Here is a 15061-nt window from a genome sequence, read left to right on the forward strand (position 1 = left end):
CCTCCCACAAGAATAATCACACTCTGTTTAACACAACATGGAATGATGGGTGGTGTGAACGAGGGATGATGCTGTGGACAGTTTTTGCATGAGGGAAAATGGAAGCATCTTTGGTATGCACAGCCCCTGCTGCCTCATATGTTATGTTTTAGATGTTTTGCGCTTGAGGTCCTTTGGTAAACTAGCTTAACTAGAAGGCACTAACCAGCCATCATGGAAATTCATGCGTAATCTAGTATTTTTAACAGGCGGTAAATGCTATCAGGCGCCTTTACCCTGCCCCAGGTGGTATCTACTGACTGTATTTATTTATTTATTTTCTGCGCTGATATTTTTAGTTGACGGCAGAAGCTGGAAATGGTTGATTAGTGAATTTATTTATGCATTTATGTATGTGCTTATTTATTTTAGCTTGCATATTTAGGTAGTTGTTTTTTGATTATCTGTCTCTATTTAATTTTTGCATGTTCTGGAATTCAGTCTGTGATGTTTATGAAGTAGTTGGTCCTATGTTTACAGTGACACTTATATTATGCATTAATTTATATTTATAGATTTTAATTCAGCATATTAAAATGATTGACTTGAAGGACTGGAGTAATGATGCTGAAAATTCAGCTTTGCATCACAGAAAGAAATTGCATTTTAAAATATATTACAATAGAAAATAGTTATTTTAAATTGTAATATTTTTTTTATAATATTAGTGTTTTTTACTGTATTTTTAAACATACTGCCGCTCAAAAGTTTGGGATCAGTAAGACTTACGTTAAGTCTCTTATGCTCATCAAGGCTGCATTTATTTGATCAAAAATACAGAAAACATAGTAATATTGCAAAATGTTGCTACAATATAAAAATAATGTTTTTTTATTTTAATAAAAATAAATGCAAAGCTGAATTTTCATCAGCTGTTATGCCAGTCTTAAGTGTCACATGATCCTTCAGAAATCATTCTAATATGCTGATTATTTATTATTAGACTTAGTTGTCCTGCCAAATATTTTTTTGGAACCCACTGAATCTTTTTTTTTTTCAGGATTCTTTGAATAACAAGTTAAAAAGAACAGCATTTATTGAAAATATACTCATTTTGTAAACATGTAAATCTATGCTATCACTTTTTATTTATTTTTTACTTAATTTAACACTTCCTTGGTGAATTGCCGACCCCAAACTTCTGAACAGTCATGTATATTGTTAGAAAACCTAAATTACATTTTAAAATATATTCACATAGAAAACCGTTATTTTAATATTTCACATTATTACAGTTCTTTTTCTGTATTTTTGATCAAATAAATGCAGCCTTGATGAGCATAAGAAATGTCTTTAAAAGCCATTAGAGATCTTACTGATCCCAAACTTTTGAGTGGCAGTGTAAAAACAGCCTTGGTATAGTACTGTACAGAAGGGTTGGGCGATGTCGACCAATTTGGCATCGTACGATGTCTAATGTGAAACATCGCGATGGACGATGGCATCGTCTGGGGGGGGCGGGGGTGAGGGATGGTTGTTGTTAAATAATTTATTCATAACGAATTAATTAATTGTAGCCTACCGTGTCCACCAGTGCTTAATTTGAGCCCGATCCTGTTCTGGAAAATGTCCGATTTTGGATTTTTGCGTTCCGGTATTTGTTTTTAAAGATCCGGCATTAACAAGTGCATTAGATCGTGACAGTGCGTGCGTGCAGACGAGACAAGAGCAAGCGCGGGTTTATATAGATGCATTTGTGTTGGTCCTTAACATATTTTCGACCAGTCAGCTTTTTTAAGTTCAATAACGCTCTCATTGTTTGCTTACTGCTTAACCCACTCTCTCCAAACGCATTTACTGAGCAGCAGAATGTTTAGAGAGAAAGGGTAATATCAGAAATAATACCAAATCAAGCGAAATATTATGTATTAACATTATAAACACTATAAACACTATAAACATAGCTATAAGTTAGTTACCCTGACGCCTGACCCAAAACGAATGATTTAAATGTAGAGGTATTTAAAACAGAACAGAAATGAAACAAAATATATAAAGTTAAGAAACTAAAACAAAGCGAAACTAAAAATAGCGCGTTGGGCTCACGCACCTCTGTTTTTCGGCACAAATCCAAGTGTTTCCATATTCCCAATGTATTTGAATGATAAAGTGTTATTTATAATGTATACTAGGCTTTGTATTGTACATTCGTATTTCGATAGAAAAAAATATATTCTCTTGTTTTTGTTCCAAGCTCTGTTCATTATGGTAAAACCATGAAAAGGGCATATTTGGTGTAGTTTATTTAATCTAATTTAATTCAAATTATTTAGATTTTTTTCTGCTGTTTTTGTATGCCTCATTTATTAATGTAAACAAACTTTCATGTAATTTGTTAGGAGTTCACTGTAATTTGTATTGTGATCACTAACAACTTCCTTGTTATTATTTCCTCATAATAATAATAATAAAATAAGTAAAGATGCAGAAATTGAAAGCATGCATTTCATTTGGCTTTAAAGTGATTAAGTGTGTGTTTTTCGTGAGCGGGTTGCTGCTGCGGCGGGGGCGGGGCGGGGCGCTGCGGGGGCGGGGCGGAGGATCGTGATGCCGGCTCAGCATCGTGATGTCTATTGGCCATCGGCGATGGACGATGGCATCGTCTATCGACCCAACGCTACTGTACAGTATATGTGAAAAGATTAGGGAAAATTTTATTTCTCAATTCATGACCCCTTACAAAATCTTAAAATGAGTATCTGTTTTCATACCGTACATTATAATGTACTTTTTGTTTTTTCATTTTACATTTATTTGATGAAATAATGTGGAATTTTAATATCAGGTTGTAGGCCATAAGTTGACAACTATCAGCTTATCGGTTTATTGGTACTGGTTAGCCTTTAAAAGTTGGTGCATCCTTAGTTTTAGGATTTTATATGGGCCTGCCATTAACCCATGAGCACTTGTTGAACATGTTGCAATTCTGCCTTATAAACAAATCTTTCCCTCTCTTGCAGACCATCATGGAACAGTTCAATCCCTGTTTGCGGAATTTCATCGCCATGGGAAAGAACTACGAGAAGGCTCTCTCCAGTAAGTACCCTCGCATCACATCTCCAGACATCCGGTGTTTCATCGGCGCTCAGGCAGCTGTCCAAACCCTCCACGCCTTCCCATCCGCCTTTAATGCCACTTCATTTGAAGATGATGACAATATTTGTCATCCTGTCATTCAGATGGCCACACAGCCTTATCAACTCTCACACAGCCCGAGACACCTCCTGAGCTCAGATGGGCCGAACACAAGCGCTCAGCTGATGAGGGCATTCACAGAGGAGATAATGTGCCCAGCCTCACTGATGATTTGATATTTAGCCATCAGACAGAGGAACAATCAGACGACTTTGAAAGCTTTGTGCGCTAGGTGACCGATGAAAGCCAGACAATTGCCCATTGATGTCTGTGTTCACATTGGCAAATGTAATCTTGCTCCAGCAGCCTCGGGTCAACAGTGACCATAAAACCTTTAGGGTGATGTGCAGGAGTACACCTTAAAGGAATATCCCAGGTTTAGTCCTAGCTCAATCGACAGCATTGATTTTGAAAAAATATTTTGGCTTCTCAATGTTTTTCTCTAAAAGGGTGAAAATCTGGGTTATGGTGAGATGTTTACATTGAGTGAATGGGGACAATCTATAAATGTTATAATCTGTGTTTTTTATAGTTTACTTCCGGTTCATTAGCTGCTGTAGGGAAATAATGAGAAGAATAACAACGTGCGGTAAACATTAACTGTTTGCACTGTAAACCAGTGTGTTCAAAATTAGGTTAATACATTACAATAATATGGGAAGAAACATCTGCAATATCAAACATCAAAAGGAGCTGTTTTGTACATCTAAAAATAGCTGGATGTAGATGAGACCAGAAGCTAGACTCATAAAATTTACAAATGGTCGCACTCGAAAAGGGTGTATAATAACCCTGGTTAAAATACTTATGGTCAGCGTTGGGGGTAACACATTACAAGTAACTCAAGTTACATAATCAGATACATTTTTTCAAGTAACTAGTAAAGTAACGCATTACTTTTTTAATTTAGAAAAAGAAAGAAACTATCAAATAAGTAAAGCCAGTTACTTTTCTTCCATTTATTGATTGAAAGCTCTCCTATCCTCATGGTAAGAAAAATCGTTATTCAGGAGTAACATGTTGCTTTAGTTCTAGAATAAATAGAAACATGCAATAATTTATCTCACTCATAAAAAACAGGTTTTGTGTTCTTGAAAATGAATAAAAGCAGTGAAATGCAACTCAGAATATGACGCAAACCTACAGTAATTAAATGTTAAATAATACAAATACCTTTTATGTATTTAATCCCATTTTATTAACCAGTGTCTTTGCTGCTGACCTTCGATGATCCAATTCAACTATACTAATAAGAAAAAATCACTCAAGATAAACTAACATTTGTTCTTCTTTTTTTGTGTTGCTGAAGAGTGTTGAGCTTTCTTCTTCTGCTGTCTACTGTACAGACGTGAATTTACTTTTCCTTCAGCCTGAGGCTTTTAATGTAAAAGGGCTTTTACATTTACCAAAAATATAGCTTTTTATATTAAAAAACAAACAAGCAAGCCTTGCCCAGATTTAAAAAGTAATGCAAAAGTAACGTAACCCTTTACTTTCCATAAAAAGTAACTTAGTACTGTAATTAGTTACTTTTTTAGGGAGTAACGCAATATTGTAATTACTTTTAAAAGTAACTTTTCCCAACACTGCTTATGGCTTAAATAGTATAGGCACAAGACATAAATAACATTCAAAGAACTATTATAATTTTTGCAACATTGTTGCCCTGACAGTGCAATCCTATAAACACAAAAATGACTGTAAAAAGTCTAAACAGTTCTACAGTTCAAATAATGCACTTATTTATTGAACCTGTTTAATGTAAATTATCAGTTACATTTCTTTTAAATCCTCCAAATACTGGCCCTATTCACTTCAACTGGAAGTACCTCACCGCAACTTCAATATTTGCTTTTTAAATGAAAACCAGGGACAAGTCAGTTATTTTTTGTGATAATTATGCTATAAACTGTAAAAAGCCTGTTAGTTGCAGTAAAAACTTTATTGTTGTTGTAAAATATACAGGAATGCTAAAATACCTGAAATTTTATCACAGTAATTTTTTTTACCGCAACTTTCATCATTGAAAAATAAGACAATGTTTCCAGTATTACTTTATTCCTGTATATTTTACAATGTTGTTAATATACTGTAATGTTAATATGTCTACTTAAACCACAACTAAAGTAAATAATATAAAATGTAGCCAAAAAAAAAAAAATACTGTTATGTTGACAGAAGTCAGAAGGGAAAAAATACTATATAACATATAATCATGTGTGACCCTGGACACCAAACCAATAAGGGTCAATTTGTTTTTAAATTGAAATGTATACATCAAGCTGGATAAAAAAGCTTATTTGGCAATATTTGGCTGAGATACAACTTTTTGAAAATGTCAAAAAATCTAAATATTGAGAAAATTGCCTTTAAAGTTGTCCAAATAATGTACTTAGCAGTGCATACTACTAATCAAAAATTAGTTTTTGAAGTTTTTATATATTTATGGTAGAAAATTTACAAACATGATTTTTACTTGATATCCTAATGATTTTTACTATAATAGAAAAATCGATAATTTTGACCCATACAGTATATTTTTGGCTATTGTCAAAAATTATACCTGGGTTTTGTGGTCCAGGATCACATATGCGATGTCACACAAAACGTTTATGAATGTCTTTTTACTTCACCGTAAATGATATAGCAATTTACAGTGTTTACTTTAAAAAAAACATACATTTTACAGTATCTTGCAGTAAAATGACATATAATGTGACCATTTAAAAAAATCACTTTCATGTCCTGTAAAAATTCCTAACTTTTTTTTATAATTTCCAAATGCCGTCAACTGATCTTTCCCTTATTGAATCCGCAATATTGCTTTAGAGTCACAAAGGAAACAGGGGCTACCCATAAATCCCAGCACCCTAACTACTTGGGGATTTATGTAAAATCTGTGAAACAGACTGCCCTTCAAACTCTTGAGCATTAAAGGCAGATTGCCTGAGGTGGTTGAAAGACTCTTATCCTTAGAAAGGGGCTGACTGCACACAGGGGTCCATATGCTGCCAGACTGCTGTCCACAGGTAGCAAGTTGGATAGAGTAGTAGCGCAAATTATGCAGCAGTGGGGTAGAGAAAAATGTGGGGTTTTACCATAGAGACAAGGCTGAAAGGACATAAAGGGAAGACACAGAGATTTATTCCATAATTGACTCCCCCATACTGAGGGGAAACTGGGGTCTGCTGGGAGGTCCTAGGCCACTAAGCCCACCAGAATAAATCGTAATCCTCTTTTGCTCTCAGGCCATGTCTTTACCACCCCTACCCCGAGTTTTAGGAAATTAAATCACTCAGACACAAAGTCAGCAAAGCTTTCTACCCCCCATTTATTATTTCTGACTGGTATTGTTCTTGCTGATTTGTTTTAGAGCCTCAGGCACAGAAAGATGAATGAGAACGGTAGGAGGAGTGTGTTATGACATGGTTCTTTCTCAGTAAAAGAGAATTTCAAAGCGGGAGACTTGCATATATGGATGAGAATGGTGAGGATTGCAATTCTGCTTAACAATCCATAAACGAGTTGCAAACAGGAAACATATGCAAACTATTTATACGTCCAACCTTCAAAGCGCAGTAGTAGGGTCAGAAGGATACTGGAGACTTTCTCAGAGAATACATAGAGCTACTCACTGCTGCCCACTGAGCCATTGGGTAGCGAACAAGTGCAAAAAAGAAAGAAAAAGCATTTTTAAGAATCTGAGAAAGAGTATAGAGAGTAAACAGTGAGAAATTGGATAACCATCAGTTATTTTCTGTCAGCTTAATGGAATCCGTTCAGAAATTGTTCATTTGAGAATTTGACTCTACTGGTCATGCTTTGTTTGTTGTACTAACTACTGAGGACAACAGATAATTGGATTGTGCAAGTTGTCTCTTTGTTTTTTTTCACATTCTGTTTGGTCTGCAAACAACTTTAAACAATTTGCTGTGGCTCTGTTGATTCAATAATTTAGTAAACAGTGTTTCATATTGACAGATGAATGCAGACGTTCAAGGACCGTGTATGGAACTAAACTTCATAAATCATAGTCATGGGATTTTTTTTATTATTTTTATTTAATAGTGCATCAGGTTCTGAAAAAGAGCCAGTTTTCAATCACCAATCCTACTTACAAAGTAATTAAAAAACAAAATAAACTCAAAAACTTGAGGCAACCATAAGTAATTATGGAGCTTATGAAAAAAAGGTTTAATCAAATTTACAATTAAAGTTTGTCAGTACTTTTAGTGAACAGAAGTTCTACAAACTCAGGAATAACAATGTTTTTTATTTGTGTATTCAGGTTCCTTTAAGGAGTAGCTCACTTCCAGAACAAAAAATTTACAGATAATGTACTCACCCCCTGGTCATCCAAGATGTTCATGTCTTTCTTTCTTCAGTCATAAAGAAATAGTTTTTTGAGGGAAAAAATTCAGGATTTCTCTCCATATAATGGATAAGTATGATTTGAACTTTCAAAATGCAGTTTAAACACGGCTTTAAAGAACTCTAAATGATCTCAGCCGAGGAAGAAGCATCTTCTAGTGAAATGATCGGTTATTTTCTAAACAAATTGACAATTTATTTTAACCTTAAATGCTCGTCTTGTCTCATCTCTGCGATTTTCGACATACTCTAACTGTACGACCCGGATCACACAGACTATGCATGCGAGTCACAAAGACGAGACAAGACGAGCATTTGTGGTTAAAATGTATATGAATGAAAATTCGCATCTGAGATCATTTAGAGCCCTTTGAAGCTGCTTTTAAACTGCATTTTGGAGGTTCAAACTCTAGAGCACCATACATATCCATTATATGGAGAGAAATCCTGAAATGTTTTCCTCAAAAAACATAATTTCTTTTGAGTGAAAAAAGAAAGACATGAACATCTTGGATGACAAGGGGGTGAGTACATTATCTGGAATTTTTTGTTCTGGAAGTGAACTAATCCTTTAAGCTTGCATTTTAAGTGAAGCTGAACAACATGAAATAATAGTGATGTAGAACTTCCTTAGTCTAACTTGTGAATCAGTTTGTTGAGCAAACTGAGAAAAGTTTTATAAGCTCATAAACAAGTTTTTTAAGCTTTTAACTGAAGAGAACACTGATTACCTTAATAGTGACTTGAAACTATTTTTTACAAAAGAATATAATCAAAAACACTACATAAAGCTGAAACATCTATTACATCTCAATAACAATTAATGTGTAAGTTTTAAGTTCTGTTTGTTTAATATTTTATTTATATTTAACATTTTTTAAATGTAAATACTAAATTACATACATTCTATTTAACTCTATTTTTTAGATTTTTTGATTTTTTCGATTATAGTTCAATCAAATTTAACATTTGAATTTGTCTAATGAAATAAAATTTAACATTTTTTATAGTGTTGACCTCTTCTCAATTTCTGTCAAATCAATAGGGGTGGGGAAAAATCGATTCACATATGAATCGATTTTATGAATTCAGTCTTCTAGCGATTTACATTGATTTACAAATTTCAAAAATCGATAATAATAATAATAGCAGGACAAACAAATACAGCCTGAACCATTTTCAGCAAGGGAAAGTGTTTGGAAAAAATATTATATTAATTATTGATCTTTTGTTATTATGGGAAGTAGGGATGTGCCCAAATAGTGAATAGTACATGTCGTTTTCTTTCTGAACACGTTATGATTGAATTCAGAGTAAACTGTTTTTGATTTATTAGGAAGTTAATAGTTAATAGGAAACTCTGAATTCTTGAGTGAGGACTACCCATATTAAAGACTAGTGTGTTTTTGTATTAAAATACTGGTGCATTTGATGTCCAGTGTGCACAAAAAAAAAATAGATGAAAAATTATGAATTGTGGAATTGAATTGAATTTTGACCCCAAGAATTGATTTAAATCAAATCAAATGAGGAGTGAGGTACAGAATGATCCCCACCCCTACAAATAAGTATATCAGCAAAAATATGAGTTCTCATACTGGCCTATCCAACCTAGAAAACTATAAGAAGAAAGAAGCAAAGAAACAGAAAAATACAGTGGGCCTTCTCTCTCTTTGTCTCTATGTGAGTTCCCGAAGTTGATGGTCCCATCTGTCTGGCACATTTTTGCATAATTTTCTTGTAAATAAGCCCTGAACACTAGCCACATAGTGGCTCACCTAGTGCAACAGTCTGCTTTGCCTTGCTTAATCAGAGGCACAGCTGGTCAGCTTGATGAATTGTTTGCTCAACTGATTTTTGTGGCCTTTCTGCCCGTGCCAGGGTGGTTTTCGACAGGCTCTCGGTAGATTCAGATGAAGGTCCCAATTGATTTCTGAATGAGTTCCATAAAGAGCAGCTGACTGGTATCCGCTTTCTCCATGCTTGTTTTCTGCGCTCGTGCTATGAGGGAGGCATTATTTCAGCTGCGGTGCAGTGTGGGACACGCTTACAGGAAGCACTGTTGCATAACAGTGCCTGAGCTGCTCTTGTAGGTTTTTGGGGAAGACCAGTGTCTTGGCTGCCAGTCATAGTTTGTTGCAGTGGCTTTGTAACTCCTCAGTATTGTGTGCATAGGCCAGAATGACAGACATGAATGGGTCCAAGCAGCTGATTCCAGTAAACATCTGTGAGACCGGAGACACAGGTGGACACTGTATTAGTGGTCCATCTTTACCTGTTTACTGCTCTACTCAATAATTCTATGGAAGGATTCTATGGCACCTTTAATGTTTTGTGTTGCCCCTTTAAATGCAGATTGGTCACAAAATGGTAAAGATTTATGTTCATATTCTCCAAAAAGCCCCATTGCCTAGTGTTTCCAAACATTTGCAGATCACTGCATATACAGCATACAGTTAATATCTTCAGTTACATCAGCTTCAGTGAGATGTCTCTGGTGTCTTAATGAGGCAGATACCTGCTTAAGCCACGAGAAGCAAAACTGTAGTTCATGAAATCTCAGGAAAGGTCAATGTTAACAGTCAGGTTTTATTAGTGAATCGCCTAGCTATGCTGGCCCAACACCAAACCAGACCACTTCTTAGATGGGAAATCACATACACACACAACCAAACACACATTCTCTCGCTCGTCTGCACACATGTGGGAATCCAGGGAGACTTTTTGAGATAATGATATTCTGTTTATTCTTTTTCGCCGAAGTTGACATTTTAAAACCTTAATGTGGCATGGGATTGGGAAACGGTGTGTGTGTGTGTGTGTGTGTGTGTGTGTGTGTGTGTGTGTGTGTGTGTGTGTGTGTGTGTGTGTGTGTGTGTGTGTGTGTGTGTGTGTGTGTGTGTGTGTGTGTGTGTGTGTGTGTGTGTGTGTGTCCTTGTATTTATCACGTTATGGGGACCAAATGTCCCCATAAGGATAGGAATACCAGTAAATGTTGTCCTTGTGGGGACATTTCTCAGGTCCCCATGAGGAAACAGGCTTATAAATCATGCACAATGAGTTTTTTTGAGGAAGTAAAAGTGTGCACAATCTCCTGTGAGGGCTAGGTTTAGGTGTAGGGAAGGTGTAGGGTGATAGCAAATATCGTTTGTACAGTATAAAAACCATTACGCCTATGGAATGTCCCCACAATTCACAAAAACAAACGTGTGTGTGTGTGTGTGTGTGTGTGTGTGTGTGTGTGTGTGTGAGGACGACAGCTGGGCTGGTCTGGCCAAATTTCCATAGTCACAGGAGGACTATCTTTACTCATTCTAAATGTGTTTCCTGTACAACTGATTGTGTTTCCTGTTGTGCGACAGACTCATCCACTCCTATAGCTTTTTTTGCCGCTCATTACCCAGCTGGACTGACACCAACTTGCGCAGCTGAGAGCCGTCCCATCCTCGTCATGGGCCCTTTGATCATCGAATATACTGCTGTAATGAGAGATGAGAATATTTGTGACATGTTTCTCCATATTTTGCAGGTGTGACGTTTGCAGCGAAGGGCTATTTCGATGCTCTGGTGAGAATGGGAGAATTGGCCAGTGAAAGCCAAGGATCTAAAGACTTGGGTGAGTCTCGCCGTTCTGTTTTAGCTTCAAGGGAACAGGCAAACTGTTTGGCTTGATCCGACATGACACCACAAAACACGCACTAATGGAACCACATGATCAGCAAAGCGCCGATGTTGCTTTCGTTAGGCCCGGCTGTCAGAATTTGTAGCTGAAAAGCTTTTATTGTAGCTTTTTAAACCGGCAGCAGTTTCTGTACTGGCGTGAATTATTCCTTGTTTTACTTGCTCAATTTCTCCAGTTTGCGTGGAAAATGAAGTCAAAGGGCTGACAGCAGTGGATGGGAATTCATCTGCCGTGCTGCAGGGAAACTCACCGATGCATCATTTATGATCAGTTTAAAAAGCAGATCTAGTTCGAGGGCTATAACTTCTTGAAATAGCATTTCACTTTCTGCTACAGGGAGGCTGTCAGAATTGTTTGTCGGTTCTTTGTTCTGCCAAGGATGTGAGAGTGGGTGTATGCGTGACCCTCAAGATGCTTGTTGCTTATGGGGTTTGGCTAGAGGTACGGCAGCGAAATCTACTTTGTATTTGTGATATGATCCCCATCGTCTATTGAACTTTCCAGTCCTTTTGGCATGGACTGAATCATCTTCTACCTCATTATCAGGTGCCCTGGGTGAATTTAGACTCTAGTTGACTTTTGTTTGCAATATTTGCATCTTGCAGATGGTCAGTCTGTACTAATACAGACTGGGTATTAGCAGTGGGTATTTTACAGTGACTCTTTTTCAAGGTTATATTGTTACGTTGGTGATAAATAACTAATATTATAAATGTGTCATTAAATCATTTAATCAACCGATTTGTTCAAATCATTATTTTTTTCCAGAAAATAATCCATTATCTAATATACTATCCTGGTTCTTTTTGCCTACTATTTTCTGAATACTATGAATTTGGACATTAATACTCTTTTCACACTGCTTTATGTCACTAAATAGTAGAGAAGTATGCAGCCACAGTCTTTCTGAATGAGACATTGAGTCATTCGTTCAACCGATTCATTTAAACATACTGATTCATTCAGAAACTAAACAGGTGACTGTCTTTTTGAGTGAATCATTCAATCAACTGATTTGTTCAAATCATTGATCAATTTAGAAACTAAACAAGTGAGTTGCTGCAGAAACTGCTTGCTATCTAAGTAGGCACTATATTTGATGAGGACCATTGTAAGTATATTCTATATAATATAGGGGTTGAACGACTTCAGATTTTTATGTGATAAAAGTCAATGACGATTAGTCACTTATGACGACATTATTGAACAAATACGACTAAACCTTGAGCTGAGACTCGAACACCTTGTGCACAGCTATAGCATATGACACAATGTTGCCTACATGGCTATTGCTCCTATGATAGCTCGCTTTTATTAGTTATTTTGTCTTTGGGTCATTATATTTCTCAGAGATTGCTTAAAACATGCATTCTCCTGTTCAGTTTCAAGCATCCAGATGGTATAATCACACGTCTTGTGGAGCGCTTTCAGAATATGCATTTATTTGTCATTTTAGCTTTTTGGAAATAGAGTGTAAATGTGGACTTCAAAGACTTCTCATCCTGTTGTGCCCTCTATAGGACCAGCGTTTAGTCAACGTCAAGCTTAAAGCGTCATGGCAGAGCATTAAATTCGACTAATTGGCTAGTCGGTGCAGCCCCTAATATAGTATGCATGTTTGTAGTATGAATGATGTCCAAATGTGTTACATCTGCCTTGTTAGCATGTAGGCATCAGTTGCGTTGATTACCTGCTATTAATGACAACTCTTCTATGGGCTCATTAAATGGTAAATCTCAAGATCTTGACAGAAGTAGTAAGTCATCCAGGTACTTTTCACATACTGTTTTTCAAATGTGTTCGGACAGAATACAGTTGCATGCTACATATTAGGGAAGTTTGCGCATTTACAAAGATAGAGTATCTTTATGAATGAGTTGAGTTATTCGCTCAACCAACTGGGACAGTAAAGTGTTTAACAAAAGTGTACATCAGAATATTGCTGAATATAGCCTGTTATCCTGGTACTTTTTGCCTGCTATTTTCTAAATACTATGATTTTGGACAAAGGTGACTGTCTTTATAAGTGAGTCAATGGATTTGTTTAAATCAATGATCCATTTAGAAACTCAACAAGTAAGTTGCTGCATTCCAAATTGCTTACTACCCAAGTAGGCAGTATAAAATAAAATGTCTATTTGCACACCCCAAGAACTCGTAATGGGTCATCCAGGTACTTTTCATCTATTGTTTTTCGAATGTATACTGTTGTATGCTATAGGGAAGTCTTTATAAATGGGTCACTGAATTATTCACTTAACTAATCGGTATAGTGAAGTGTTCATCGGAAGTGCACATCGGAATATCGCCAAATCTAGTATGTTATCCTAGGACTTTTTTACCAATCACAACATCACTAAATAGTGAGGAACTATGCAGCCACAGTCTTTATGAATGAGACATTGAGTCATTCTCTCAACCGATTAATTCAAACATACTGATTCATTCAGAAACCAAACAGGTGACTGTTTTTATGTGTGAGTCATTGAGTTATGCAATCAATGTTTTGTTCAAACACATTGATTCATTCAGGAACAAAACACTATTACTTGTTAAACAAAGAAGCTGCATTAGCCACTTTGACTTTGTTTGGAACTGTTTTCATTGGCGGTGCAATGTCACATGTGGTTTTATACCTATAAGACTTTCATTCATCTTTGAAACACAAAGATATTGTTTAATGAAACCTGATGAAACCTGAAAGACTTCTGTCTCTCCAATGAAATTCCATTACATCCAAACTTCATAAAGATTGGCAAAAGAAATCCATATGAATCAAGCTGTTTGGAAGGACAGAAACCTCTCAGAGGTTCCATTAAAAATATCTTTACTTGTGTTTAGAAGATGATCAAAAGTCTAGTTTGAAACAACATCAGGATGATTAAATGAAACAGAATTTTCATGTTTGGGTGAACTATACGCCTTTAATTATGCCACATTTCAAAATATCTGCACAAACTCTCCTTTTTGTGGTATAAATGCTGTTTGAAATGGGAAAGCAGAGTATGCAGTGAATTTAATTGGCTCATATCCATCACATTGGGTCAGGAGTGTCACATACGCTAGAGCTGTTGCTCAGGACATAAAAAGGCACTATCTACGTTATTTCATTTCCACAGGGAGTTTCCTGAACCGAGGTGGAGTAAACTCGCAATCAACAGTGCAGTTCACCTCTTATTTGAACTTGCAAAAGGTATTAGCACTTGAATCCCACTCTCGCTCTGACTGAGAGTGAATCACAGAGAGAGTCTCAGCCTTAGTCACAGACCCCCTGGACATACAACACAATGCAGCCCTCTCGAGTTACACTTCACATACACACAACAAATCATCTGTGATGTGTGAAAGACGCTCCCATACAAAAATGCACTATGGTAACAATAGATTTTCTGCAGAATACCATATTATATACTAGATGTTTGTCTATATTGAATCTTCTGTCATTTAGTTTAAATTTCATATTTGATGACACCTAATGGTGACTAATACCAACACTTACTAAAAGTTTCCATGGTAGCCATAGTTACTGCCAAGATACCACAATTACTACTGTTCCTGTAAAAAAAATAATAAATTAATATGGGATCTCATTCAAACAGTATAATACACTATGTAAGTATAAGACATATTTTAATGTATTACCATTGTAAATTTGAAAGGGCTTTGTTAAAGGAATGGTTCACTCCAAAATAATTGTCATCATTTACTCATTCTCATGTTGTTCCAAACCTGTTTGAGTTTTGTTTTTTTCTGCTGAACACAAGAGAACATATTTTGAAAACTGTTGGTAACCAAACAGATATGGTAGCCATAGACTTAAATGGTGTTTTTTTT

General features: G+C 36.0%; 1 protein-coding gene across 5 annotated transcripts in view; it reads left to right on the top strand.

The window, feature by feature from the left end:
* Nucleotides 1-15061, top strand: part of baiap2a (BAR/IMD domain containing adaptor protein 2a) — a 125121-nt gene that overhangs the window by 27226 nt on the left and 82834 nt on the right. For all 5 annotated transcript variants that reach the window (XM_073837916.1, XM_073837923.1, XM_073837911.1 and 2 more), the window contains exons 2-3: nucleotides 3000-3075; nucleotides 11075-11161. In XM_073837916.1, coding sequence (XP_073694017.1) covers nucleotides 3000-3075; nucleotides 11075-11161 — 163 coding nt within the window. The remainder of the gene's footprint in view (nucleotides 1-2999; nucleotides 3076-11074; nucleotides 11162-15061) is intronic.

Source organism: Garra rufa, chromosome 1 (assembly GCF_049309525.1).
Source record: "Garra rufa chromosome 1, GarRuf1.0, whole genome shotgun sequence".
NCBI lineage: Eukaryota > Metazoa > Chordata > Actinopteri > Cypriniformes > Cyprinidae > Garra > Garra rufa.